This window comes from Ooceraea biroi, chromosome 6 (assembly GCF_003672135.1).
Source record: "Ooceraea biroi isolate clonal line C1 chromosome 6, Obir_v5.4, whole genome shotgun sequence".
Taxonomy (NCBI): domain Eukaryota; kingdom Metazoa; phylum Arthropoda; class Insecta; order Hymenoptera; family Formicidae; genus Ooceraea; species Ooceraea biroi.
In genome coordinates, this window is record NC_039511.1 from 3,930,405 (window position 1) to 3,954,864 (window position 24,460).

The 24,460-nt window shown below is 39.0% G+C and overlaps 4 protein-coding genes across 6 annotated transcripts; 3 read left to right on the forward strand and 1 right to left on the reverse strand.

The window, feature by feature from the left end:
- Window positions 1-1,991: 1,991 nt before the first annotated feature.
- On the reverse strand, window positions 1,992-22,784 carry LOC105281335 (probable phospholipid-transporting ATPase IF). Of its 3 annotated transcripts, none has more exons than XM_026970078.1 (19): window positions 22,698-22,784; window positions 11,113-11,217; window positions 10,698-10,952; window positions 9,473-9,622; window positions 9,052-9,350; window positions 8,656-8,870; window positions 8,146-8,432; window positions 7,888-8,067; window positions 7,574-7,721; window positions 7,307-7,449; window positions 6,971-7,210; window positions 6,577-6,719; window positions 6,215-6,374; window positions 5,820-6,128; window positions 3,710-3,893; window positions 3,485-3,630; window positions 3,137-3,240; window positions 2,798-3,014; window positions 1,992-2,593 (listed from the first exon to the last, which is right to left on the reverse strand). In XM_026970078.1, exons 1-19 carry the CDS (start codon window positions 22,698-22,700, stop codon window positions 2,540-2,542), a joined length of 3,342 nt encoding a protein of 1,113 aa, XP_026825879.1. In that variant the 5' UTR covers window positions 22,701-22,784; the 3' UTR covers window positions 1,992-2,539. The 3 variants fall into 3 exon arrangements, with proteins under 3 accessions (XP_026825879.1, XP_026825878.1, XP_011340817.1); XM_026970077.1 differs by lacking the exon at window positions 22,698-22,784 and adding an exon at window positions 21,300-21,627; XM_011342515.3 differs by lacking the exons at window positions 10,698-10,952; window positions 11,113-11,217; window positions 22,698-22,784 and having other exon boundaries at window positions 9,052-9,361; window positions 9,473-9,603.
- On the forward strand, window positions 11,696-12,255 carry LOC113562057 (2-oxoglutarate dehydrogenase, mitochondrial-like). The gene has a single exon (XM_026970082.1). It carries the CDS (start codon window positions 11,712-11,714, stop codon window positions 12,189-12,191), a length of 480 nt encoding a protein of 159 aa, XP_026825883.1. The 5' UTR covers window positions 11,696-11,711; the 3' UTR covers window positions 12,192-12,255.
- Window positions 12,103-15,348, forward strand: LOC113561434 (2-oxoglutarate dehydrogenase, mitochondrial-like). The gene is made up of 5 exons (XM_026970081.1): window positions 12,103-12,187; window positions 12,265-12,374; window positions 12,481-12,762; window positions 13,061-13,271; window positions 13,999-15,348. Exons 2-5 carry the CDS (start codon window positions 12,312-12,314, stop codon window positions 14,154-14,156), a joined length of 714 nt encoding a protein of 237 aa, XP_026825882.1. The 5' UTR covers window positions 12,103-12,187; window positions 12,265-12,311; the 3' UTR covers window positions 14,157-15,348.
- LOC105281328 (2-oxoglutarate dehydrogenase, mitochondrial) lies at window positions 18,278-21,252 on the forward strand. Its single transcript, XM_026970083.1, has 4 exons — window positions 18,278-18,817; window positions 19,174-19,264; window positions 19,508-19,828; window positions 20,851-21,252. Exons 1-4 carry the CDS (start codon window positions 18,558-18,560, stop codon window positions 21,154-21,156), a joined length of 978 nt encoding a protein of 325 aa, XP_026825884.1. The 5' UTR covers window positions 18,278-18,557; the 3' UTR covers window positions 21,157-21,252.
- Window positions 22,785-24,460: the final 1,676 nt, after the last annotated feature.

The window sequence follows — 24,460 nt, forward strand, 5'->3', positions numbered from 1 at the left end:
AAAGAACGCATTTGTTTGCTTGTTAAATTAAAGTACATTTGGCTTGATGTGTCTTTTTGACAGCTCGTTGCATAATCTCTCTCTTATTGTTAATTTATTCTAATCCGAAGTCCGAATTTTGCTTTCGAACTTCAGATTGCTCGTGGCGTGCGTGAACTACATGGACGTTGTCCATGGGAGCCTCTGTGCCGCAAGTGCAAAAATTTTCAGAAAAATTAATATTATCGTGCCAAGGCGCGTATATTAACTTATGTAACTGTTAGGCTAAATCTTAACATCGAGTAAGAACTCGACGTGTGCACCGCATAGCGGTGCGGAGCGAAAACATATTCATAGCCGTGTGAATTTGAATACTGTCAAAAGCTGCAGATCCTGTTCGGTTTCTGCTGCCAATCTGCTGTTAGATTCCGCGCGCGCAGATCTTGCTCGGTTTCCGCTGCCAATCTGCCGTTAGATTCCGCGCGCGCAAATCTTGCTCGGTTTCTGTCGACAATCCGACTTCAAGCCATGTTTGCAGATTCTGCTCGGTTTCTGCCGCCAATCTGTTCTTAGATTTTGTGAGCGAGCTCTGTTACATTTCTGGCACCAATTTGTCGAATTAATCGTTAATAACAACTTCTGTATCAAATTTGTTGTCTTTTGGCTGGCAATAGTTGATAGCAGATAGTTAGCATCATCTGCTTTCGGCAGACTTGGCTATCTGGGTGATCAAACACTCAAATTTCGCACAAATATTGGAGAGATATGATTCCGTTGCGCGAAATTGTTATAATACCGGGAAGATGTAACGTTGAATCGCGTTCGTTAGATACAAAAGAGGCTTGATTCTCGCTTGAAAAGCGATTGTCCTTATTAATCCGAGTAAGGTATAGCTCATCGATATCGAGTTGACGTGTTTAAAATGAAATGATTATTTTGTGTCAAGCGATGTTTGAGATCTCAATTGCGTTGCTCGCGAGTAGCTAATAAAGGCAGGTTCCAACTCGAGAGCTCCGAGAAGGGAGCGCCTTTATTAGCTACTCTCGCGTCAGTAACGTTCGTACTCAGCTCCTGTATTAATCATGATGCGTCCGTAAAAAATACCGTTTGATCGATGAAAGGATCAACACAGATATTGTTATCCACTCAATTCCTCTAAGCTCCAGAATCATTGCACATCTTCAAAATATATAACCTCATATTTTTGTATCATAATATCTTTCCACTTCACATGCACTTCTTGTAAAGCGAAATCGCTCAACTTGAAAATAAAAATACAAAAAAGAAAAAAAATCGATAGAAAGCTCACTCTCACTGTACCAATCACGAAATCGTTTTACGGAATGATCTCTTGATACACGAAATGCCAGAAAGCGAGTGAAAAAGAAAAGGGCCGACAGATCTTATCACACATAGAAAATTATTATTGATAACGATTTTAGCAGGTATTTATTAAGGATTAGTATTGCATTCTGAGTTGATGTACATACGTCTGCTTTCTCCTTCTCAAAGGTGTCTACTTATTCTCTCTTCAAGTTGCGATAATACGTGAATGCTTTCAGCTTGCGAAAGAAGAAAAAGAAATCGATAGCACGGACACGTAAAATAAATTTATTATCTAATCGCGTAACGTTACTTGTGATGGCCGCACCCGGCCATATGTTTGGAGAAAGAGGTCATGAGAATCGTAAAAGTATATCTAATCTATTGCTTAAACATAATAAGATAATGGTCTATATATATATATATATATATATATATATATATATATATATAACAAAATGCTTATGTGAAAAAAGAAGATAAGAGAAAAGTGATTTCACATCCGGTAAAATAATAGTGCATTTCGATTACTTGAATATTGCGATAAATATAGAAAAAGTATTTGATAATTCTATAAATAATAACGTGCGATGTGTAATAAATTGAGTAAAAGATTATCTGTCCGTAAATAAGAACCGCAGTATTTTTCAATGTATCTTTATTTATATCAATATATCAATATATTTCTCACGTATTTAAAATATTCACTTTAAATAGAAAAGTTATTGTTTAAATATATTAAATATCAAACATACATATGTACGTATTAATCATACAGCACACTCAACTCGCAATTCGACTACGCAATTGTACAATTCTCATATACACATAAAATTAAGAGAAAACTTTATACATGGTATGTGAATATGCAACATTTATCGACAAAGAAAGAATTCTTTCATCACAGTTCGTGCTTTATAAATGACTCGTTTCACAAATAGTAACTAGAGGCATGTCAACGTAAATCTACGTGTATACTCACATGTGATTAGCATTGGCAATCTAATTGCGACATTGTCTAATGAATCGTGAAGAACATGTAATCTCAGTTGACAGGATTAAACACATTTGACAATAGTACACACAGTCAATTGTGTCACTCGTGGCAGCATAAGTTACATCACTACAGGAAGTGTATCATTTAAGGTACTGTTCGAGAAACGAATCACTAGAGTGCTTCATTCGTGTGGCTTATCTTGAAAAGCTCCTGGCAGCGATATTTCTAGCAGTTTTTCTATTAATAATTTTTTTGCAGCGAAAGACTACCTCGCCATGGAAAGATGCGGTTTCTCTGTAACAATTTAATCTTTTTTTTAACGATGTTTTTATGTACCGTTGCGCAAATATCGCTATCGTTAAAATAAAAGAAATGAAACGCAGCGCGAGTACATGCGCGCGTATGCAAGCTAACCGTTGTAATCGGTTTTCAAGTATAGATGGACAGTGCGTTTGAGTAAACGAAAGTTTTATTGTATATTAAAGTCATATCTGTTACCATTGTACGTGAGGAACTGTATCCACCGTCGTCGTCAGAAATAATTTGCGGGGATTCCTCGTTTCTCCGCAGAATTGTCAATGGTCGGTAAGTGTTATACGTGAGGAATAAATATTCGGGTAGCAAGCAAATAACGACAATAAATAGGGTAAGTAACCAGAATATGGGCGACAGAAATAATTGTTGGAAAACTCCTAATATGTCGCCATCGTATTTTCTGGAAAAAGACATGAATCCAATCAACCCAATCAGTACATAAGATAATTATTTTTCTTGAAATATGCAAATTACAGAAAAATTGTTATAATTCGATTTCTTATAATATTTTACGATACTTACACATGTATGATCGAATACAAAAACGTGCCTAAGATAAATACTATTTCGGATAATACTACACTCAGTACCAACGGCCATGTCCAATATGAACTTCGTAACAATATCTGAAACAATATCATCGTCATCAATGACTACAATTATTTAAACGTGCGCCAGAATTTTTATTATAAATCGCTATTTCTATTTACCTGTTAATCCGAATAAGTCAGATTATTCGAATAATTTGAATCAAATTCGGATGTAATTAAAGTAGTAAAATATCCGAGTATTCCGAATATTACAATGTACTCATATTCAGCATTCGCTTTGCGCAGCTTTAATTTATGTAACGCTGATAGTAATACGTACCTGCAGGTTTACCAGCAAAGTAACTAGGTGAAAAATGCATGTGCCAAAAGTCCACTGTCCAACCGGCGTATTGTCATATAAATAAACGGGATTGATGTACGTGATCGCGTACACTACAAAATACGTCACGCACGTGCTCCATAATCCTGAAATGACAACGACAAAGTCAGTTATCCGTCGAAAATGTTCTACGAACTTCGCAAAATCGTGCGCGCATATACGGACCTAGTAACAACCATATCATGAATTGTTGCCTAGACATTAAATAATTATTCTTATTCAGTTTATACAAGTACGGATTTCGCAAGAGCACCTCCGCGCTATAATTCTGCTCCAGCAATCCATATAGTAGCACCGGCAGCGCCGTGACCAAATTGAAGCCCATCAGGAAGATACCGTCGTAGAGTTCCTGCAGAAGCAAGACAATGCCGTTAGTTTGCGATATTAGTATCGCAAACAATCCAATCTGGACGAAGAAATGGTAGGGGAGACCGGTGTCAATTGTAACAGGTGTCAAATGTAACAGAGCTTATTTTGGAACCACCTTATGTAAAAACACGAAGTAGTCTTCATTAAGTAATAAGAGACAACTTTTCGCATTTCCGTCCCGAATGTGGTCATCGTAACGTTCTTGTTGTCCACGTTATCCCCAAATTTACGGAAATTGCGACCAAAAGTAAATATTCTCTCGCAAATCTTTTTTGGTGCACAACTTAGGTTACTGTATTTATTCAAAATTCGATAACAGCCCATTATTATATGTTGCCTGAACTATCTTATTGTGTAGGTTAGATATTTTAGGTAAAGAAACATATAAGAAAATAACAGGATAATTTCGGAAATGGCATAGAGGTGTCGATTGTAACACGAAAAACGGTGTCGTTTGTAACATCCTGGGATGTTACAATTGACATCTATACATTTACTTCGTATGTTTTAATATACATTTTTTGGTAATTATTTAGCTACCGGGTGAAAAAAATAGTGAAATCAAGACCAAGAAAAACCGAAAGGGGAATAATCTGCCAAACATCTCAGCTGCACTGATAAAAATGTTTCTTTTATATGTATTAATTGTCTCTCTGATTAATATTTTTGTTTATGTTTCACTTAGTTTTTAGAATTTCGTTTTGTTTGGTTCTTATTGCTTTATTGTTCGTTTATTTCATTGTTCTCGTTTCATTATTTCAATGTTTACTCGATATTATTTATAATAAAAGTATTTGTTACAATTGACACCAGAGAGGTGTCGATAGTAACGCTCGTCGCACTATGATAAAAATGGAATATATTTCGAGACGATTCCCGATAGCTATATTATAAAAATCTGATAAGTAGCACCAAACTTGAAGGTTTGTTCCAAAAATAATGTGAAACAAAAATCGCGAACGGTTTACTGAAAAAAAATGTTATTGAATTTTTGTTACAATCGACACCGGTCTCCCCTAGTGACCCTCTAATAAGAGTCTGGCCATAGAGCGATTTGGTCAAAATCGTGCGAGAGAGAAAGATATATATATTCGCTAAGAATGCGCTCACGCACGCGCTACAGATAGTCCACGATACGTTTTAATCAGTATATACTCATTAAAATGTATCGTGGACTATCTGTAGCGCGTACGTGAGCGCATTCTTAGCGAATATACAGGGTGTTTCCTAAGTAAGTAGACAAACTTAAGGAGGATATTCCTTGGCTTATTTTAAGAAGAAAAGGTCATATAAACATATGTCCTAAACTGCTTTGTTTTCCAAAAAAAGTATCTGTCATTGTAAATACGTCTTGCTTGACGAGCGTTTCCATTAGCAAGACCGTATACGAAATGCATATCTGCCATTTCGGCGTTTGTGTAATTTACCATAATTAATAAAATTACTAAACTTAATAGGAACTAATAAAGTTTGCGTCAAAGATAACGTGATAGCAGTGATGCCGGATAGCGTGCTTTTGCAGTACGAGTCAACAGCGGTGGGGATGGAATGGGGATGGTCTCGCGGCGGCCGCGCGGCGCAGTCTGAAACGAGTGTTCACTTGCGGCGCCGCGAGACCATCCCCACTCCATCCCCATCGCTGTTGACTCGTACTGCAAAAGCACGCTATCCGAAAAGTGAACGAAAACAGTGATGTACTTTTTTTGGAAAACAAAGCAGTTTAGGACATATGTTTATATGACCTTTTCTTCTTAAAATAAGCCAAGGAATATCCTCCTTAAGTTTGTCTACTTACTTAGGAAACACCCTGTATATATCTTTCTCTCTCGCACGATTTTGACCAAATCGCTCTATGGCCAGACTCTTATTAGAGGGTCTCTAGTCTCCCCTAACGATTGCATCGCACCTGCGTGGAGAAACCGTTGTGCAGGCTAAACAGGACCTGCGGTGTTATGAAGACTACATTCTTGTAGAAGAAGTACTGCATTAGGGTGCTGACGCGCAGGTAATACCAGTGCCCGTGTACTAGCAACGCCTTCTTCAGGAACATGAACTTGGTGAACGCGAAGTCGGCGGACATCGAGGCATAGCGACCTTCCTTCCCCAGTATTCCGATGCCCACGTGCGCTTCTTGTATCATGGAGACGTCGTTACCGCCATCGCCGATGGCTGCGGTGTGTGGACGACTCCGTGCGGTTTTTATCAGGTGCACGATCTGGACAAATTAGTTGCCTTTAAAATTGTTTTACTATTTTATATCAGGAATCATTCGTGCATGTTTAAAGTAATCGTGTGCTGTACTTCGCTCTTTTGTAAAGGCGTTAGTCTGCAGCAGACAACCGCTTCGCACGCCATTCCGACGGATTTTAATAGTTCCGGGCAATTTCGCAACGTTGACGTCATGCTCATACCGTCTATTATCAGTCCGTACTGCTTGTACGGTTCAAGTTTTACTTTTCGTCTGTAAAATAGAAACAGTTAACTCGTAGATACTGTTAAACGACAAGAGCATTAAATTATGAAAAAATAACTTATAAATTTATATTAATTTGATTTTTGGTTTAGCTTGTATAAAATACGTATGAATATAGTTGCTATACAAGAAGTACGAGTAATCAACAATTAACTTGAAAATAAAATAAAGTTTCAAGCGCTGCACTTACTCGAAAGTTGTAAGGATCAGAAAGCAGGATTGCTCCGAAGTCTCGTTCATCAGTCTTAAAACCTCAGTACCTTTCTTGAAATGACCACAGAGGAAGGCGATGTTCTCCGCGGTCTCCGCTTTATCTCCGGTGAGCACCCATATCTGAACACGTTCATAATTTTAATTTTTACAAAGTTAGTTCAAGCAACAAAATTTAGCTATTTAACTTTATGTGGCCTAAATTCATCGATTCAATTACTACGTAAATTAATATCAAGGTATTGTAAAAGTTTTTAATAAAGCTTAAAGGAATAAATTATAATCTTTCCGAATAAGATTAGCTTTGTAATGATTTAATATACATCAATTTAATCATTCTATTATACATAACAAAAAAACTTTAATGAACTAACTTTGATACCGGCTACTCGTAGACACTCTAAAGTCTCTTGCACATCATCCTGCAGCCGATCTTCTACCGCGGTTACTCCGAGCAGAGTAAGTCCACTCTCCATGAGATTGTACGCGTGTGTCATACACGCCGCTCTTTCCGCGCCAATTATCTGCCTGGCTTGCTCGATATTTTGCAAAAGTCTTTCATACTCGAATTGATCTAGTTTTTTGTACGCCACTACCAGCGTTCGCAAACCTCTCTGAAAAGGTCATGTAATGTAAAACATGATTGCTGAAGTGATAGAGCATACTGTAATTATTAATTATTTAGTAATTGCTGATGAAAGATAACAAACCATAGAGAAGTCAGTGACATGAAGGGCAGTTTCCTGAAGGTTTCCTTCGACGATCAATGGAAGAACAGCTGAATCCGCACCCTTGCAATATAGCCAGATATCACCCGCGGTGTCTTTCACTATTACTGACATTCTCTTCCGTTCTGTTGACGATATATAGAATATTAGCAACATTCATAACTATTTTAACAGTATGTATAATATTTAATTATTTAATTCATTACTATTCTTAATATATTGATTTATCATGATATCATGAATACATACCTGAAGTGAACTCCAATATTTCGAGCTTTTTGAAAATCAACACATTCTCGTTAATTTTAATGTGTATCTCATCGCTAGTATCCTTTTGGAAAATAACACCGCACCTGGCACTCGCTTCTACCAACGCCTTCTCGTCTGCCGATGCTGCCTGCCACATGTCGCATGTGTTTGTACAATACATTTCCTTATGTGCACATGATTACTCTCGTTCACGTTTATCGTAGACGAAAGTCATTAGCGTTCGCGAAAAATACATAACTATCGCACGTAATTACGAATTCAGTGTTCGCACGTCTTTAGAGAGCTATTTTTACCTGATACTCAGGTAAATCCGGATGCATCATCAGCGAGCTGTTGAGCCTCTTGATTTTTTTTAGCCTGAAACTTTCGCGGAACAGCGTGCGTTTGGCGATTACCTCGGGACGTCGACTGGGCGGTGCGATCTGGACCACGTGGCACAACGAAATGCTTATCATGAAGTGCCAAATGTCTGCCTGCGAGAATCATTATCACTTCTCATGTGTTATAATTTTCAAATTTTCATATTGATAAGTAACTATTTCTCGATTTACCTGCCACGACGACAATTTGACGGCCTCCTCTTTATTTCCACTCGGTGGCAATGAATAAAGAGATCCGTCGCAATCCTTCTCCATGTACACTTTCCCATTGATCGAGCAGCGTCTAAACACCATTAGATTTTCAGTGAGCGTGCCGGTCTTGTCGGTGAATAAATATTCAACTTGACCGAGCTCTTCGTTCAGGTCGGAAGTGTTGGCGAATGCTGGCTGATCTTTGGCTTCGTCGTACATATCCAAATCCCAGGCGAAGAAAAAGGAGCCGAGGAACTTTTGCAGTTCTGCGAAATTTTTACACGCAGATTTTTACTGATAACATCATCACATTTTTATAAATGCATCTTATGAAACATGGCAGAACCAGATTTTAACAGAATCAAGAGAGAAGAAGAACTTTAGGAAAAAGTTCATTAATTTAAATCATTTTATATGAATCATAGATAATTTTATATTAAATAAAGAAAAGATTCAGAAAAAAAGACAAAGTAAGAAGAAGCGCCTTACCGATGGTAACGTACAATGATATCGGTACGATGTAATTGAACAAGATAAGAAAGCTCAGGATATCCGTGATCAACGTGGAAAAAGTGATGTTAGGGCTTGGGCCTAAGTAACCGTCCCAATCTTTATAGGATTCAATGTACAGCTTCAGCGCAGTGCAAACTAACACTTCAACCAAAAGTATCGTGATGTATACAATGAGATACTTGTTGATGGATCTGTAAAAATGATAAGGTAACAATACAAATAGCAAGATACTGAACAGAAATAGTTCTCGAATGACTTAAGCATCTGTTTGCAGCATTTTGAGGGTGACAACTGCAACAACGAAAATACGAATGGACTAGCAGAGTGACAACAATTGAATTGTTATACATGAGAAAGACTTTAGACAATTACTTCTCGGCGGTTGAGAATTTATTGCTGACTATCTTCGAATTGAGTGAGAGTTTCGTGTCTTGTCCGGTGTAGATTGCACAGCCAACTACATATTCGGTGTCTTTCAGCCTGGATCCACGAAGTAGAAGATTATCTATCGTCAGATGCCCGCTGATCGGCTCGCCGCTGTCATTGTTGATTTCGAGCTTGCCATGGAAAGTGTAGAGATTGGCCAAGGGATGTTGGCAGGTAATCGTTGCTTCCGTAGTCACAATGTCCGAGAGCGGCATTTTCGCGACCACTTTTGGGACTTGTAACGTCTGAAAGTGCGCTTGCAACAGATCTCTTAGTAAAACGCATTCTAATTTAGATGTTACAAGAATTGATCATGCTAGATTTTATCAGAGAAATCAGAATCAGAGCATGGATCGAGGATCTTTACCTTTAAATTTGTTTCGCCGTCGAGATTGGATGTTGTAACGAAGCAACATTTCGGCGTCTCGCTATAAAGAAGAACGATATCGCATGGCACGTCTTCTTCTCGAGAAACTTTGACAAGATCACCTACTACTATTTGCTCGCAATATATATTCTGTAAATAAAACGTACTTTACGATTCAGTTATATATACAGGGTGAGGCACCTAAAACAGGCCACCTGAATATCTCGGCTGTTATTGGTGATAGAAAAAAATGTGTCAGACCAAACTTGCATGGTTTCGAGGGACACATCATTTGTTCTAAATAGTTTTTTATTAGGTGGACGCGTAGAGGTCAACTTCATTTTTTTAAATAGTATACTGTTTTTTTACGTACCATCTAGTAGAGCGTTTGAAGATGCGCACATTGATCTACGGTCAAAATCATTCAAGATCACTGAAGGCCAACTGCAAGGGAAAATAATTTACTTTATATTACCTAAAGTTCTCTGCTATTAAAAATACTGTAAACTCAGAAATGAAAAAGTTCTAGCCCTTAGAAATTTTTTCTTTTCCGAGAAGTTCTGAGTTGTTCATATCATTATTTTTTATATTCCCTAGAGTTCTCTGCTATTGAAAATACCGTAAAGTCAGAAATGAAAAAGTTCTAGCCCTTAGAAATTTTTTCTTTTCCGAAAAGTTCTGAGTTGTTCATATCATTATTTCTTATATTGCCTAGAGTTCTCTGCTATTGAAAATACCGTAAAGTCAGAAATGAAAAAGTTCTAGCCCTTAGAAATTTTTTCTTTTCCGAGAAGTTCTGAGTTGTTGATATCTATATTTGTTATATTGCCTAGAGTTCTCTGCTATTGAAAATACCGTAAACTCAGAAATGAAAAAGTTCTAGCACTTAGAAATTTTAGCCTTCAGTGACCTTGAATGATTTTGACCCGTAGATCAATGTGCGCATCTTCAAACGCTCTACTAGATGGTACGTAAAACAACATATCATACCATTTAAAAAAACGAAGTTGACCTTTATATGACCTCTACGCGTCCACCTAATAAAAAACTATTTAGAATAAATTATGTGTCCCTCGAAACCATACAAGTTTGGTTTGACACATTTTTTTTCTATCACCAATAACAGCCGAGATATTCAGGTGGCCTGTTTTAGGTGCCTCACCCTGTATATATGATTCAGATTATTATATTTGATTATATTTGACAGAGAATATGTACTATGAACCTGTGTACATTTATTGCGGATAACAGTAACTAATCTCCGATTATCTTGTTGATCCGATCTGTAGCGTAGATAATCTTCGTATCCCTGTTTGCATGCGGTTACCAGAATGACAAACGTCAAAGGTAAGGCACTGGTTACCGGTGAGATAGGTGATTCTATCGCAATCGCGATTATTAGCGTCAGTAGAAAATAAAAATTCGCTACTCGCCGAAACTGCTCGAAGAGGTTCTTTGGGATAAAGTTCCATAGCGTGTACTATAGATCAAGAAGATTGTGCGATTATAATATGTTGTCATGATACAAGTAGACGAAATTTTGCGAATAGCGATAATCAGTTTGAGATATCACTGATTTAAAACTTTACTATCTGAGCTTTTATATTGAATTAAAAGAGTAGGAAGCATAAAATACACACTTTGTGCGTTATGATCTGATTACTGGTGAAATGTGTTTCCAGTGGATTATTTGTAGACTGTATTTTTATGGTTCTGTGATCGCTAAACGCTGAAGATGTAGTACCCTGTAAAAAAAATAGAAGTATTTGTATTCAAACGATAAATAATGTCTCATATTTTAATATAAACTATACTATATGTTATTCAAATTTATAATTTGGCCTAAGTAACTTACATTCTAGTTAAATTTCAATATAAAATATTTCGTTTTGTACTTTGATCGAAACATGATTTACGTAAGCTACTCTTGAGAAATTTCTACGAACGCAATTCGCAGGTAAAGGCGCAAACTTCGTTTCAAGCTTAACTCTCACCCAAAACGAAGGCCGATCACGAATTTAGCCACGTCTGTCGGCCTTGATCGAAATCGAAAGGTTAATCATAATCAAAAGTCAAAAAATGATGTAATCGCCGCACATAAAAATTTGTTGTTCGTCTGATTTAACCGTGAAATTGAATTTCCGCAAAATTACTCAATCTCTCCTGCTTTTCTGGCATTTCTCGCGTGTAGTGTCACGTTTCTAGCACTCGTCTAGGTGTCGTAAAGACAAATGGAGCAATGTATGCGAGGCTGCAATTTTATCGCAGCACTCGGCCCATCATCTCGTGCTTGTATCGACATTATCCCACCCACGATCCACGTCCAGGCCGAACGAATGCTGTTTGCAGATCAATTATCAACTACAAAACCAACTACAAAACTCCATCGGTACGCTACAAGCATGATGGAGACGGCAGCAGCGATGCAAGAAAGCTCAACGTGCTTAACATGACCAGCAGCCAGTACTTGGATTACATGTACAACGCGTGGCTGAAAGACCGAAAATCCGTGAACTCCTCATGGGACTCGTACTTCAAACTGATCCACGCTGGAAATCCTCCAGCGAAGGACTCCCAAAGGAATCCTAAGTCCACCTTGATCCGCGTCGGTTCGTCTTCCAACTTGAAGTCGAACTTAGATGGGGCGCAGCCACTGGACAGTGAGTGCGTTTTGACGAGCCGGAGCTCCTATATACGTACATCGTCATACTCGTGGTAGCGATATTAAATACGCATCCCATGAACTCCATGCTGATGTATTAATTAATCATATGTTCTCGAATGCTTGATAGGGCCGTTGTTTCCAAAGGAGTCCGTTCGGTCAAAGTCGGACAGCCAGATGCAGGGGGATCAATACATAAGCGGTGCGCTTGACATCAACGCCACGATCCGAGCCTATCAAGTATATCACTGCTTCCCGTCTTCGTAAATCTCTGATAGCAAACATTGTGCATCCTCCCTCTCCCTTTGTACACGTATATCTCGATATCTGCCTTTATCCATTCAAGGCGCGTGGCCACTTGATAGCTGACGTCGATCCGTTGGGCATACAAAACCCTGAGTCGGCGAAGCTGCAAGGTACCGCGAACCTGCCGCCCGCGATCGTAGTGCGACAGCATCTAAAGGGCATGACAGAGGCGGACATGAACCGGGAGTTCCCGCTCGCGTCCTTTACCGTCATCGGTGGCAAGAAGAGGAGTCTGCCGCTGCGGGAGATACTGACCAGGCTCAATCAGGTCTACTGCGGTCACCTGGGCCTCGAATACTTGTACATTCATGATCTCCATACGGTACGCGCTCGTCCTTCCAGTGATGCTTTGTGTTTCGATTTAATCGCGTTTTTGTGCGAAGATATCTCTAACAGGTAGTTAGCGAAGAAAGAATCACAGTATATCTTCGCGACGAAAATAAACGTCGCTGATAACGCAGATAACGCATTAGATTGTCTGGCTGAAATGACGTGTTCGAATGAACGCGATGTATCTCATGTCTAAAATTAGATTTAAAAATACTGAAAGCACTTTCGACAGCTAAGGAATGCGAGCAATTCTGAGACCTACGAAATACATTGCGCATGTTTTTTATTAGTTAGATTGGTTGAGAGAAAAGTTTGAAATACCAGGCGCTTGGGAATTGCCTGCGGAGCACCGTAAGTGGATCTGGATGAACATCATGAGGGCTGTGACTTTCGAGAGCTTCCTGGCGAAGAAGTACGGCACAGAGAAGAGATTCGGCTTGGAAGGCTGCGAGTCTTTTATACCCTGCATGGCGGAATGCATAGAAACCTCGGCGATACATGGTAATGATCTTTAGATCTTAGTTGATCTGAGATCTTGATCAAAAAATTGCTGCATTCGTTTTTGAAGCTTAAAAGTGTAAGAAATCTTCGCGAGGTAGCACGTTGCGGATTAAATATTCTTGGAGATATCTCGGAGAAACTTGGAATAAGTAAAGTATACATATTCTTGTATTTCCGGTACTATGCTAGGAGTGGAAACCGTAGTTATCGGTATGGCGCATCGCGGTCGCTTGAACACTTTGGTAAATGTGTGCTCGAAACCGCTAAATCAACTGCTCACGCAATTTAATCCATTCGCGCTGGAGGGCTTTGGTTCCGGTGACGTGAAGTATCATCTCGGGACGCATTCAGAAAAATTATTAGAGAGGTGAAAAAGACTCTGTCACCGCATAAAATTCATCTTTATAGTCTCTCTTTGACACAGGTTTTACAAGCGTCGAAAATTTCGAGTTTGTACTTTATTTATTCTGAATCAAATGATAAAGGAGCGCATCGATATCTCTACGTCATACTTTATTTGTACCGACTTGTAGAACCAAGAAAAGAATGCTTCTCGCCATAATGGCGAATTCTTCTCACTTGGAAGCGATTGATCCGGTGATAGTCGGTCGTATTCGCGCTGAGCAGGTTGAGAAAGGTGACGCTAAACGTACGCATCAATGCTGAGAATGCACAATTGTCTAATAAATTATAACATCTGGTCTCAAAAAGAAACTGGTCTCTCCAGATGGCAAACGGTCGGTGGCTATATTGGTTCACGGTGATGCTGCCTTCTCTGGTCAAGGTGTCGTTTATGAAACGATGCATCTCACCGATCTGCCGGAATATACGACGGGTGGTGTTATACATATCGTGATCAACAATCAAGTAACGTGGTTCTCATAATAACGACATTTTTTAATTGATTTTGCTCCGTTAATTTTAAGTGCTAAATAATTGAACGGATGAAACGCGAATAATGTAAAATATTCACGAGATATGTAGTGTTACGTCCAGACTCCACGGTCCCTTGCTTTCGTAAGAAATAGATAATAGAGTTACATTCGTTTAGTAATTACCGCGTGTTACTTATCATGCGCGCATTATTGAGCCAAGACACTCACGGTTGTTGCACAATTTTAATTGAATTTTATTTTTTCCAACACACGATATCAAGCGGGAACCTTACGGGAACCGTAAGGCACGCAGTACATGTGGTCGTCGCGTGATCATTAAACAAACATTTCTTGCAGCAACCCTGAACGTTAGCGCATCATCTACCTTATCACCACGACTGTTGGGTCACCTTGGTCGTGAACACGTGCATTTCGTCACCATGACCATGATCACGCTCTCGGCCACTTATCAAGGTCCAAAGGTGGCCCTTCGATTTTAGCTATACGTGTCCTCCCGTTACCTAACTTCGGGCGTTTTCCTTCATCGAATGTTCTAGAAGAATCTCCTCCTACACGATTTTTCCTATCTTATAAAAAGGGCAGAGAAACCGCCCTGAACCATTCTTTAGTTTTCTTTCAAGACGATCAGACGCACTAGTTGCCATTTCAATTCAATACGTTAAGTGAAGTCATTATTAAAAATATCAAGAGTCATCACTCAGAACTTAGAGTCAGTGCAATTGAACAACCACTCGTTCCACCTCAAATCGGAGGAGCCGCAGCACACTGATCTAGTCACCACTCTCCATTCATTTGTCAATTTGGTTTGGACATTTTAAAAGTAAGTTTTTTGTAAATTGATTATTTTTATTTGTTTTTTTGTGCCTTTGCGACTGGTTGTCAGTTTTACTTTTGCCTCTTCCTTTGTTTTCCCTTTTAATTACACATTTCCACTCTTTTCACATCTTCCACCTTTTTCTTCTGATGCACCATCAACCCTTTCACCACCATTAACGTACACTGCGGACGCCGAAGAGTCCCAGTTAACTGATAATTAATCTAAGTATCAATTTTTATAGTTATATTTGTATAACCTTTCGTTTCAATTATGTATAAATTCCGAGAGTTAAGAGTATAATTTGCGATTATCAAATCATCATTCGACTGTTTGAATAAAGTCATTTTTTAATTTTTTATGTTAATTCAAGCTTAATTTATTTACTCCTTTCTTCCCTCAATTAATCGCACGAGGTCCTATCCCATGTAATAGGGATTCGATTCCCTTACATAAAAAGGGCCAACGAGCAGACTTTTATTCGGAACAAGTGTAAGAGTGGCTTCGGCCGTTGACCTTTTTCTAGAATTAACTTTGTCGGCTCGACTCGCGTTCTTACGCGAGAGGTACGTGGTTTGGACGTAACAGTAGCAAATGGATTTTTCCAAGTGATTGATTTGAGATAATTGACTCTAGATTGGCTTTACAACCGATCCGAGATATTCCCGATCTAGTGTCCATTGTACAGATGTGGCACGGGTCGTTAACGCTCCCATTTTTCACATACACGCCGATGATCCCGATTTAGTGACTTATTGCAGCAAGGTGGCCGGCGAATATCGGTAAATCATGCCATATAGACGAAACATTTGGCTTTTAATCTTTATCTTGTTATCGCCCAGACGAAAGATTCTTTGAGAGATATCTAGCGCCTCTCATAAACTATTTTACGCACTTCTGATTTTTGCGGCGTATAAAGTTAATACTATTATAAGAGAAGTTAAATGAGAGATCAAACTAAACAAATAATTTGTTAATTTAATGTATATGATAAAAAATCCTGTATGATAAAATATACGTATATTTTTTGTAATTGATCGATTGATGAACTGCATTGTATTCTAAACGAATTAATAAAAGAATCATTTCTGGTAATACCAGAGCTACATTTCATAATGACGTCGTACTGGACATCGTTGGGTACCGAAGAAGCGGACACAATGAGATGGATGAGCCGATGATAACTCAGCCGCTCATGTACAAGCGCATAAAGGCTCATCCTAGCATTCTTACTACATATAGCGATAAACTCATCAAGGAAGGTACGATAACGGAGGATTTCGCGAAGCAGGTTTGTGGAGACACTGATTTAATTAAGTCTTATTTGACTCAATTGCGGTACGTAAACGCAATACTTTCCACTGCGGCAGGAGGTGGACAAGTACCTGAATTATTGCGAGGAGGAGTACAAGAAAGCGCAGAGTATTAGCACAATACAGATGAGCGACTGGCACGACATACCCTGGACCGAATTCTTCTCGAATCAGAGTCCAAAGAATAAGATACCACCTACTGGCATCAATATAGCAGTCATCAAGACAATATGCAGCGCGATATCCATTCCACCGAAAGATATCGAGGCGCACGTCCAAGTTAGTTGCAAAGCATACAGCCCAACAAACACAAAATATAACTGTTATACAAAATATGTTGTATGTTGTTATGTCATGGTGTCAAGTAAATCCTTAGGTATTATTTTAAGGTCAAATTACCTTTTCACTCAAATCTCTGTAGTTATGCATGTTTAAAAACATTCGGATCATCCTACTTTTAGCGCTATCCAGGAACAACAAGATGGATGCCCGTCACATACATCCAGAGTTGCTCGTGCAGTAATAAATAATATGTTTCCCAATAAGTGGATAGGCAAATATGGTCCAATCGATTTTCCACCTCGATCACCGGACCTCACTGTCCTGGATTATTTATGGGGAAGGATAAAAGACATAGTATACCGTGATCGTCCAACTACAAGGAATGACATGATTAACAGAATAACAGAAGCAATTAAATCTTTAAGTAGCGATGAAATTCTTCGAGCAACCAATTCTTTTCAAAACAGAGTAGACGTTTGCATTGAAAAGAATGGTGCTCGCTTTGAACACTATCTTACTTGAATACAGACACACACACATACACACACACGCACGCACGCACGCACGCACCCACGTGAGAGGCAAGAGGATTACTCACGTTAAACCAACACCCCAAAGGGAACAGAATTCTACTACGTCCACGTCGTTGTTCCTGGATAGCGCTAAAAGTAGGATGATCCGAATGTTTTTAAACATGCATAACTACAGAGATTTGAGTGAAAAGGTAATTTGACCTTAAAATAATACCTAAGGATTTACTTGACACCATGACATAACAACATACAACATATTTTGTACTTTATGTCAAAGTACTGCAAAGTACTGCTTTGGAGCCTCATAACTCGAAAAGTACTCAATGAAAAAATATTTTATTATAGTGTTTTGGAAAGCTCTCGAGATAAGCTACAAGAATATGTAATGAGAAATAGTAGGTTCTATTTAAGAAATTGAATATGACCTTCATGTGACCATCAAGTAACTCTTCAAGGTCAAACCAATGATACCATCTTATGTCCCCCTCGAAGCCATACAACTTTTGTCTGAAACATTTTTCTCTAAAATGTTCTATTTCCGAAATAAAAGGGCTGTACGGGTGGTCTGAATCACACTGTATAACACAGAAGTAACACGCAATATAACAACTGTTATATGTTATTAATGTTAAAGTTACATAATTTTCTTTGTAACTGCAATATAACTGTGTTATAAAACTGTTATATTGCTCTGTTATACATTGGTTATAATAATATAACAGTAATATAACTTAAATATGCGATGTTATATAACTGTAATATTTGCATATTATGTCTATGTTATATACCATTTTTAACATACAGATGTCGAGTCGTCTGCTAGATGGCTTCCGTTTCTCGTATGCAAAATATGATACAAAATATATATAAGAACGGTGATCACGGCACGATACAACTTGTATTATAAGTTCATTTCTACAATGAAGTGGTACATTTTTGAACGAATAATAAATAAGAGCAAAGTACTAACTTCTGCATAATGTTTAGGAAAATAAATTAAACACAAACCTGTAGTTGTAGAAAGAGGAAGAAAGAATAATTATATTCCATTTATATAACATTTAAGTAACATTTTAGTAACACGTTATATTACTGTTATATTACTGCAATTTCGTATGAGTGGGAAATTACAACTAACATATACATTACATGTAACGAACATGTTATATTGCGTGTTACATTCTGTTATATTATGGCAATATCACTGTTATATGACTGTGTTTGCTGGGAGATATCATGAATCAAAGAAGCGAGAAATGAATTTGTACTTTCGCGAGATACGTCTAAAGACCCAAAGATGACAATGACACTCATCAGTACTTGTGATAGATGTGTACCTTTTATTAATATCGAGCTCTGAATGAACATCCTTCAGGAGCAATCTTGTCATTCAGATTTGATCTACCTGAAATGCGTGACGAGATTTACATGTTCAGGTGCTGAGAGCAATGGACAGGCGAGCGAAACTGATGGAGGCCCGACAATTTGACTGGGCGATGGCGGAGTGTCTCGCCTTCAGCAGTTTGCTGAAGGAGGGCCATCACGTTAGATTGTCCGGGCAGGACGTCGAGCGCGGCACCTTTACCCAACGGATACACATTGTTCACGATCAGAGCAGAGACAAGACCTACAAGAATATCCTGCACGACGTTTTCCCGGGGCAAGCTTTGTACACCGTTTCGAATTCGTCATTGTCGGAGTACGGCGTGTGCGGTGAGTAAGCGAAAACAGATGAAGCGGCAGTGATGGTGCCATTACTCGGCGATAACAGTATCTACTTCTGCACTCGTGCACTCGTTTCATTCACATGACATATCGGTGACACGGTACTTGTCGTTTCTTGGGGATCATTGACTCTGAAGTGCGTACGATTTCATATACTGAAACATTTTAAATCATTTAAATTTACCATAAAAATCTTCTTAGCAATGTTAAACTTATTTAAATGTACGCGATAACAATTGTCGATGATTACAACCGCGGAAAACAAAGTAGAACGAATAAATTATGATAATTTTGATAGCAGTATTTACGATAATTAATGCTTTATAAATAATTGGCGAGTGTAGGATTCGAGTTGGGATATTCGGCATACAATCACAATACGCTGACGCTTTGGGAAGCACAGTTCGGCGATTTCGCGAATACCTGTCAGGTGATCTTATTCCTTGCCACTTATACCTTTCCTTTTAGCCAAAGTATTGTAAAAGTAGCTTTTGTAATGTAATTTTTTATATTTTTGTCATTCAGACTTCGTTCTTATTCACGTGTTATATTAATTTACTAAAAGTAGTTCCTTTATATTTAATCATTAGCGTTTTCTAAAGTTAAGAAATTAATTGCGGTACTTTTGATATAAAAACATTATATCGTTTACAAGTAATAAATTGGGGTTTAGGTCATACTAGATTCATTATTGTGTTCCGGACAAACCAAATGGGGCAGACAGGTGGGATTGGTACTGTTACTGCCACATGGCACGGAGGCTCAAGGGCCTGAACATTCGTCTGCCAGATTGGAGAGATTCCTTCAGCTGTGCGATGACGAGTGTACTCACGTGCCCGGAACGGAGCCCGGAGCTCCTAGCGGCGAGACTATCGAGCAGATCATGACCAGGCAGCTTTTTGAGATAAACTGGATTATCTGCAATATCACAACACCTGCCAATATGGTACACGTTCTGCGTCGGCAGATACTGATGCCGTTCCGAAAACCGTTGGTTGGTTTAATTCTTTATCCGTGATTTAATATGATCTAATATAGGATGTAATTTCTAGCAAGCTTTTTACGCGAGACAACGTAAACATTATCATATTGTAGAAAATTTATAGAGATATCGAACTGGACATTATCAATTTTGCAACTCTTGCTTGAAACAGTCTTTTTCTTCGAAACTCAGGCAAAGATGTTTTTCAGAGATATTGGCTTGCAGCATTGATAAAGTTGTACACGTGCAGCAAGATATTTTTTATGATTCTTCGCAAGATATTTTATCACGCAAAAATCAACAATAGAGCTTGACGCCGGCGATGTACGTGTATGCGAGTCGACTGACACGCGCGACTGGTTATACTGAATATTCAGCGCCTAAGCATTATCTGTAGCTACCTTTTCTTCCTAATGCAAATTATGTATAGTATGATAACGATGTTGAAATACCGACAACGTTGAAACGCGGTTTTATCACAATACAATTATGTCATTTGTACGTATCGTTCTTCATGGAGGACAATATTAGTCCTTCAATTTCTCACGCACAAATACCGTGTACTTTGTCTTCTTTTTCATTGAATTTTTTCATCGTGATAACCAGTAATATGAATTTAACATCTTATATGCGGGATATTTTGCACATCTTAATCTAAACGTGTCGCAGGCTAGCTTTAGATTTCATGAAGTACACCACAAAAAATATTCATTTAAAAAAAGAATCAATTAAATAAACTCTCAATTTCGATAAGGAAATAAGTAACTGTTTAAAGGAATGCGTCACACGTAACTAAGCTAGTTTTACGCACATGAAAAATGAATTGCCCTGACTCACAGAAAACGCACAGACAAAATAAAAACGGCACTTTTTCCGTCGCCCATATATAAAGTGTTAAAATTCGATCAGATCTTCTATAATCTACTTATAAAATGCTCCACGTTAGAGAAGCTATTAGAAGCCGTTTTATAATAACGGAAAAAAAACTAGCATCTTGAGTCTCTGCGTCTGCGTGAATGTTTTCCGTCATCTAGGTAATTATGAGCCCGAAATCATTGCTACGTCACCCGATGGCGGTATCGAACTTCGAGGAGATAGGACCGGGCACGAGCTTTAAGCACGTTTTGCCCGATCCCTATGTGAAACCCGGGAACGTGAAGAAGGTGCTGCTTTGTACCGGCAAGGTGTATTACGATCTGATCGTCGAACGGCAAGAGAGACAACTGGAGGACAAGATAGCGGTCGTCAGAATCGAGCAGATTAGTCCGTTCCCGTATCATCTCGTCGCGAACGAAGTGGCGAAGTATCCAGGAGCGAAAGTAAGAGACTTTCTGAATTAAGTATAACGCGGCTGTCATCGAATGAATTAACGTTGACTTCTTTCTGTCAACGGAGAGTAACAGTTTGTTACCACACGGATTACGTATGCATATAGATCATGTGGCTGCAAGAGGAGCACAAGAATCAAGGTGCTTATCATTACGTGAGAGACAGGATCGCCTTGGCCGTGGGAATGCCGCTGGAGAACGTGAAGTACGGCGGTCGTCCTGCCTCGGCCTCGCCGGCGACTGGTAGCAAAATTATCCATAAAAACGAATACGATAATATGATAACGACCGCGATGAGTCTCGATTAGTGTCACGGGAACTGCCGTGAAATTGATAATTCTGCGCGCACTGGTGGAAACATGATCGCCGGAAAAGTCGTTTGGGGGAACCGATGGGTTGGAAGAGCCGATGATTCGGAAAAACTGACGTAAGTATCGTGAAAATATGTGAGAGCGAATAGAAAATACGCGAGAATGTATCTTGCGGAACGTAAGATACGGCACATCACACGTGGAGCGCGAAAAATTTGTAATGTTCGTACCGAACGTAAATGTCTACTGTCCTAGAGCGACTACAATGACTGTCTATTTGTCTTGCTAATAACGAACGTAATGAACTTCGATTGCTGCGTATTTTACTCACCAATAGGCATAAATATTCAGCACTTTCGTGTGTCGCGCACGGTAGAATCCTTTTATTCAAACAATACGACATCATACACACACATTCTCGTTTTTATCACGCTGCTGATGCATTTCCCAAGCACGAGTTGAGAGAGTGTTCGATATGAGACCAGAGCTAAGCGTCGATTAAGTTGGGAGGTGTTAATGATCGTTGCACTACGCGGACGAAATTTACACCTCGAACAAAGGCCACAGTTGTTAATTGACGCTGCAATGATTTCCTCTACACTTGAGCGGTAGTTACAATAACAACATTATTGTTTTTGACTTGAAATGATATCGTTGTACCTCGGCAAAACATTTCTTCAAATTAAACAAGATCACTTGCGATTTATCGACTTTCAAACTCGATTTTATGAATTCGCAGGTACCGGTTTGTAAATCAAAGGTGTGGTTCGTAAGCGCACCAATAATCATTCGTCTCTGTCGCATTAAACATGATCGGTAAACTTGATGTGTCATTTTGCACTCTTTACGCATTCGGAGAGCGGATTCCGTTCACTGGAATTCATTATCGCTGTATTATTGCTCCTGCCTTAAATCGGAAGGAAGTCGATACGAGTCATGTGTTTACGTAACTCTGCGGTAACATTGCCTGAGGAAATACCATGATGCTGGCAGATTACATTAACGGTATGTATACATGTAACATGTACGCTTATAATTAGACAAAAACTAAGTCCTCATGAAGATATATCCGTTATCATAACTATAGAATCTGCTATCGTTGAAGAAATTATCTTAGTAACAAATAAATGCTTCAAAGATAAAATAAAATATCATTTATATGTAACTTTAGCTCGATTAGAAAAAGCTTTGATAACGAGTAGCCTTGAGAATAATACACGTGTGTGCTTAACAGTTTCTTACCATTGTAATCTTGTATCGATGTGACGTTTACGGCGACGCGCGTATTTTGGCAGATTTCAGAGAGGGACTGTGCCACCCGGTTGACCGCTTTCCCGCTTTATCTTAGTTCGACACGCAGAACACGCACTTCATTATATCTTCACCATCACCAGTATATCGATTAGATATACTGTATGTTTCACGAGACACAATGTTGCCGCAGAATAAATCGGCGTGATCTCACCTCCTTCTCTCCTTGATCTTGCTGCAGCGGTTTCTTACCAGCGCCCGAGTGATCATTCACGCGGAAAACACTGTAAACAAATTCGCGTAGCTTGCTTGAATATTCATGTATGGAAAATGTATCTCAGAATTGTATACAGCAGTTTTATATAATGTATAATGTATGCGTAAGTATCTCAAACGGATTAAATGGGATTGAAGATCGACAGAGATCGAGAAATGATTTTATACGTAATATACAGTAGCAATAAAATCATGTTGCGAACAAGGGATTTCAATGCTGATCAATTACGCAAATGGATAACGAGAGTTATACCCTCGAAAAATGGACAGTACTTAATTGAATTAATCAATGATTTATCAACACATGCGACAGAAAATTGAAGCGTGACACATGTATTCGCGTCGCTATCACAAATTGTGATAATAGCTCGGCGTTCTGCATAAGTCTGATTAAGTTAAGTACATTACAGATAAATACATGTATCCTCCGCTTGATAACAACATTGACAGAATTTCGCACAACGTTCTTTCTTTTACAGAAACGGAATAACTTCGTGAAGCACATAGAAATAGCAAATAGCTGGAAGTTACGGCCGCAAATTAGATTGCGAGGAGTGAAAGATAAGAATTTCACTGCAAGCGAGCAACTGCGATCGATTTTGCACCGTGCGATCAAGACCGCGGAAACGCTCGGTCTTCCCGTCGAGCCGCCGATCGTCGATGTCGCAACGCGACTCTTGTACTCACCGATTTATTTTTCCTCAACAATGCCTGCTTGTTTTCTCAATGTTGCTTCCCGCGAGCGGAACTCCGCTAGCTGTCAGTGACGACGGAAATCGGTACTGGATGTGCGGCCGTGACAACGGATAAGAAAATCTTTATCGCGCGATCAGCGCACCTACCCCCGTATCGTGTTGTTCATTAGCGATTACGTCGAAGCCGTCGCCTATCGCGAACGACACGACAGATAAGCAGACGGAAAAACCTGATCGACGCTCGTGCGTTTCCGTGCGAAGATTTTTGATACTGGCCGCTCGATTAGCTGTATTATTCAGATTTTCAAGACTCATTGAAACCGACAAGTTTGCGGCAATGTAAAGCGATCGGCGTATACGGCGACGCGCAGTTTTACATATTTACAGTGTAACATGACAAAATTATGCTACACTGATCTATTTTTCTTCGTTACAGTGTAGGTCCGCTGACTGCGAAGCGACCCGTGCCGCTTTGAGTTTTCCCGCTACATGCGGGGATCATGCGCAGAAACATTTCGAGATCTCGAAGCACGTATGTACGTTCGATCTTTAAGGGAACTTGGGATCTATTTATTAAAAGAGGAACGTGATTGATCTCAGCATATTTATTGCATTGAATGTATGTAACAAAGATTAATTATTCATCTAAAATCTTCAGTCATTTATTTAACTAGTTTCCCATACAGCACAAACACATTTCAGAAATATTTCAGAAGTATTTCATCTGACAGATGAAAGCATCTCATAAATATTGCAAAATGTTTCTGCAACAGGTATGAGACA

Excerpts from the sequence above, each read along its gene's own strand:
- LOC105281335 (XM_026970077.1), bottom strand. The coding sequence starts at position 21,404 with ATGGATAATTTTGCTACCAGTCGCCGGCGAGGCCGAGGCAGGACGACC. Across the intron at positions 7,722-7,887 it reads CGGATTTACCTGAGTATCAG|GCAGCATCGGCAGACGAGAA; the intron begins GTAAAAATAGCT and ends GACATGTGGCAG. Across the intron at positions 3,015-3,136 it reads TTGTATTCGATCATACATGT|AAAATACGATGGCGACATAT; the intron begins GTAAGTATCGTA and ends GTCTTTTTCCAG.
- LOC113562057 (XM_026970082.1), top strand. The coding sequence starts at position 11,712 with ATGTATGCGAGGCTGCAATTTTATCGCAGCACTCGGCCCATCATCTCG.
- LOC105281328 (XM_026970083.1), top strand. The coding sequence starts at position 18,558 with ATGGACAGGCGAGCGAAACTGATGGAGGCCCGACAATTTGACTGGGCG. Across the intron at positions 18,818-19,173 it reads TCATTGTCGGAGTACGGCGT|TGTAGGATTCGAGTTGGGAT; the intron begins GTGCGGTGAGTA and ends ATAATTGGCGAG. Across the intron at positions 19,265-19,507 it reads ATTTCGCGAATACCTGTCAG|GTCATACTAGATTCATTATT; the intron begins GTGATCTTATTC and ends ATTGGGGTTTAG.
- LOC113561434 (XM_026970081.1), top strand. The coding sequence starts at position 12,312 with ATGCAGGGGGATCAATACATAAGCGGTGCGCTTGACATCAACGCCACG. Across the intron at positions 12,763-13,060 it reads ACATTCATGATCTCCATACG|TTAGATTGGTTGAGAGAAAA; the intron begins GTACGCGCTCGT and ends GTTTTTTATTAG. Across the intron at positions 13,272-13,998 it reads AGAAACCTCGGCGATACATG|ATGGCAAACGGTCGGTGGCT; the intron begins GTAATGATCTTT and ends TGGTCTCTCCAG.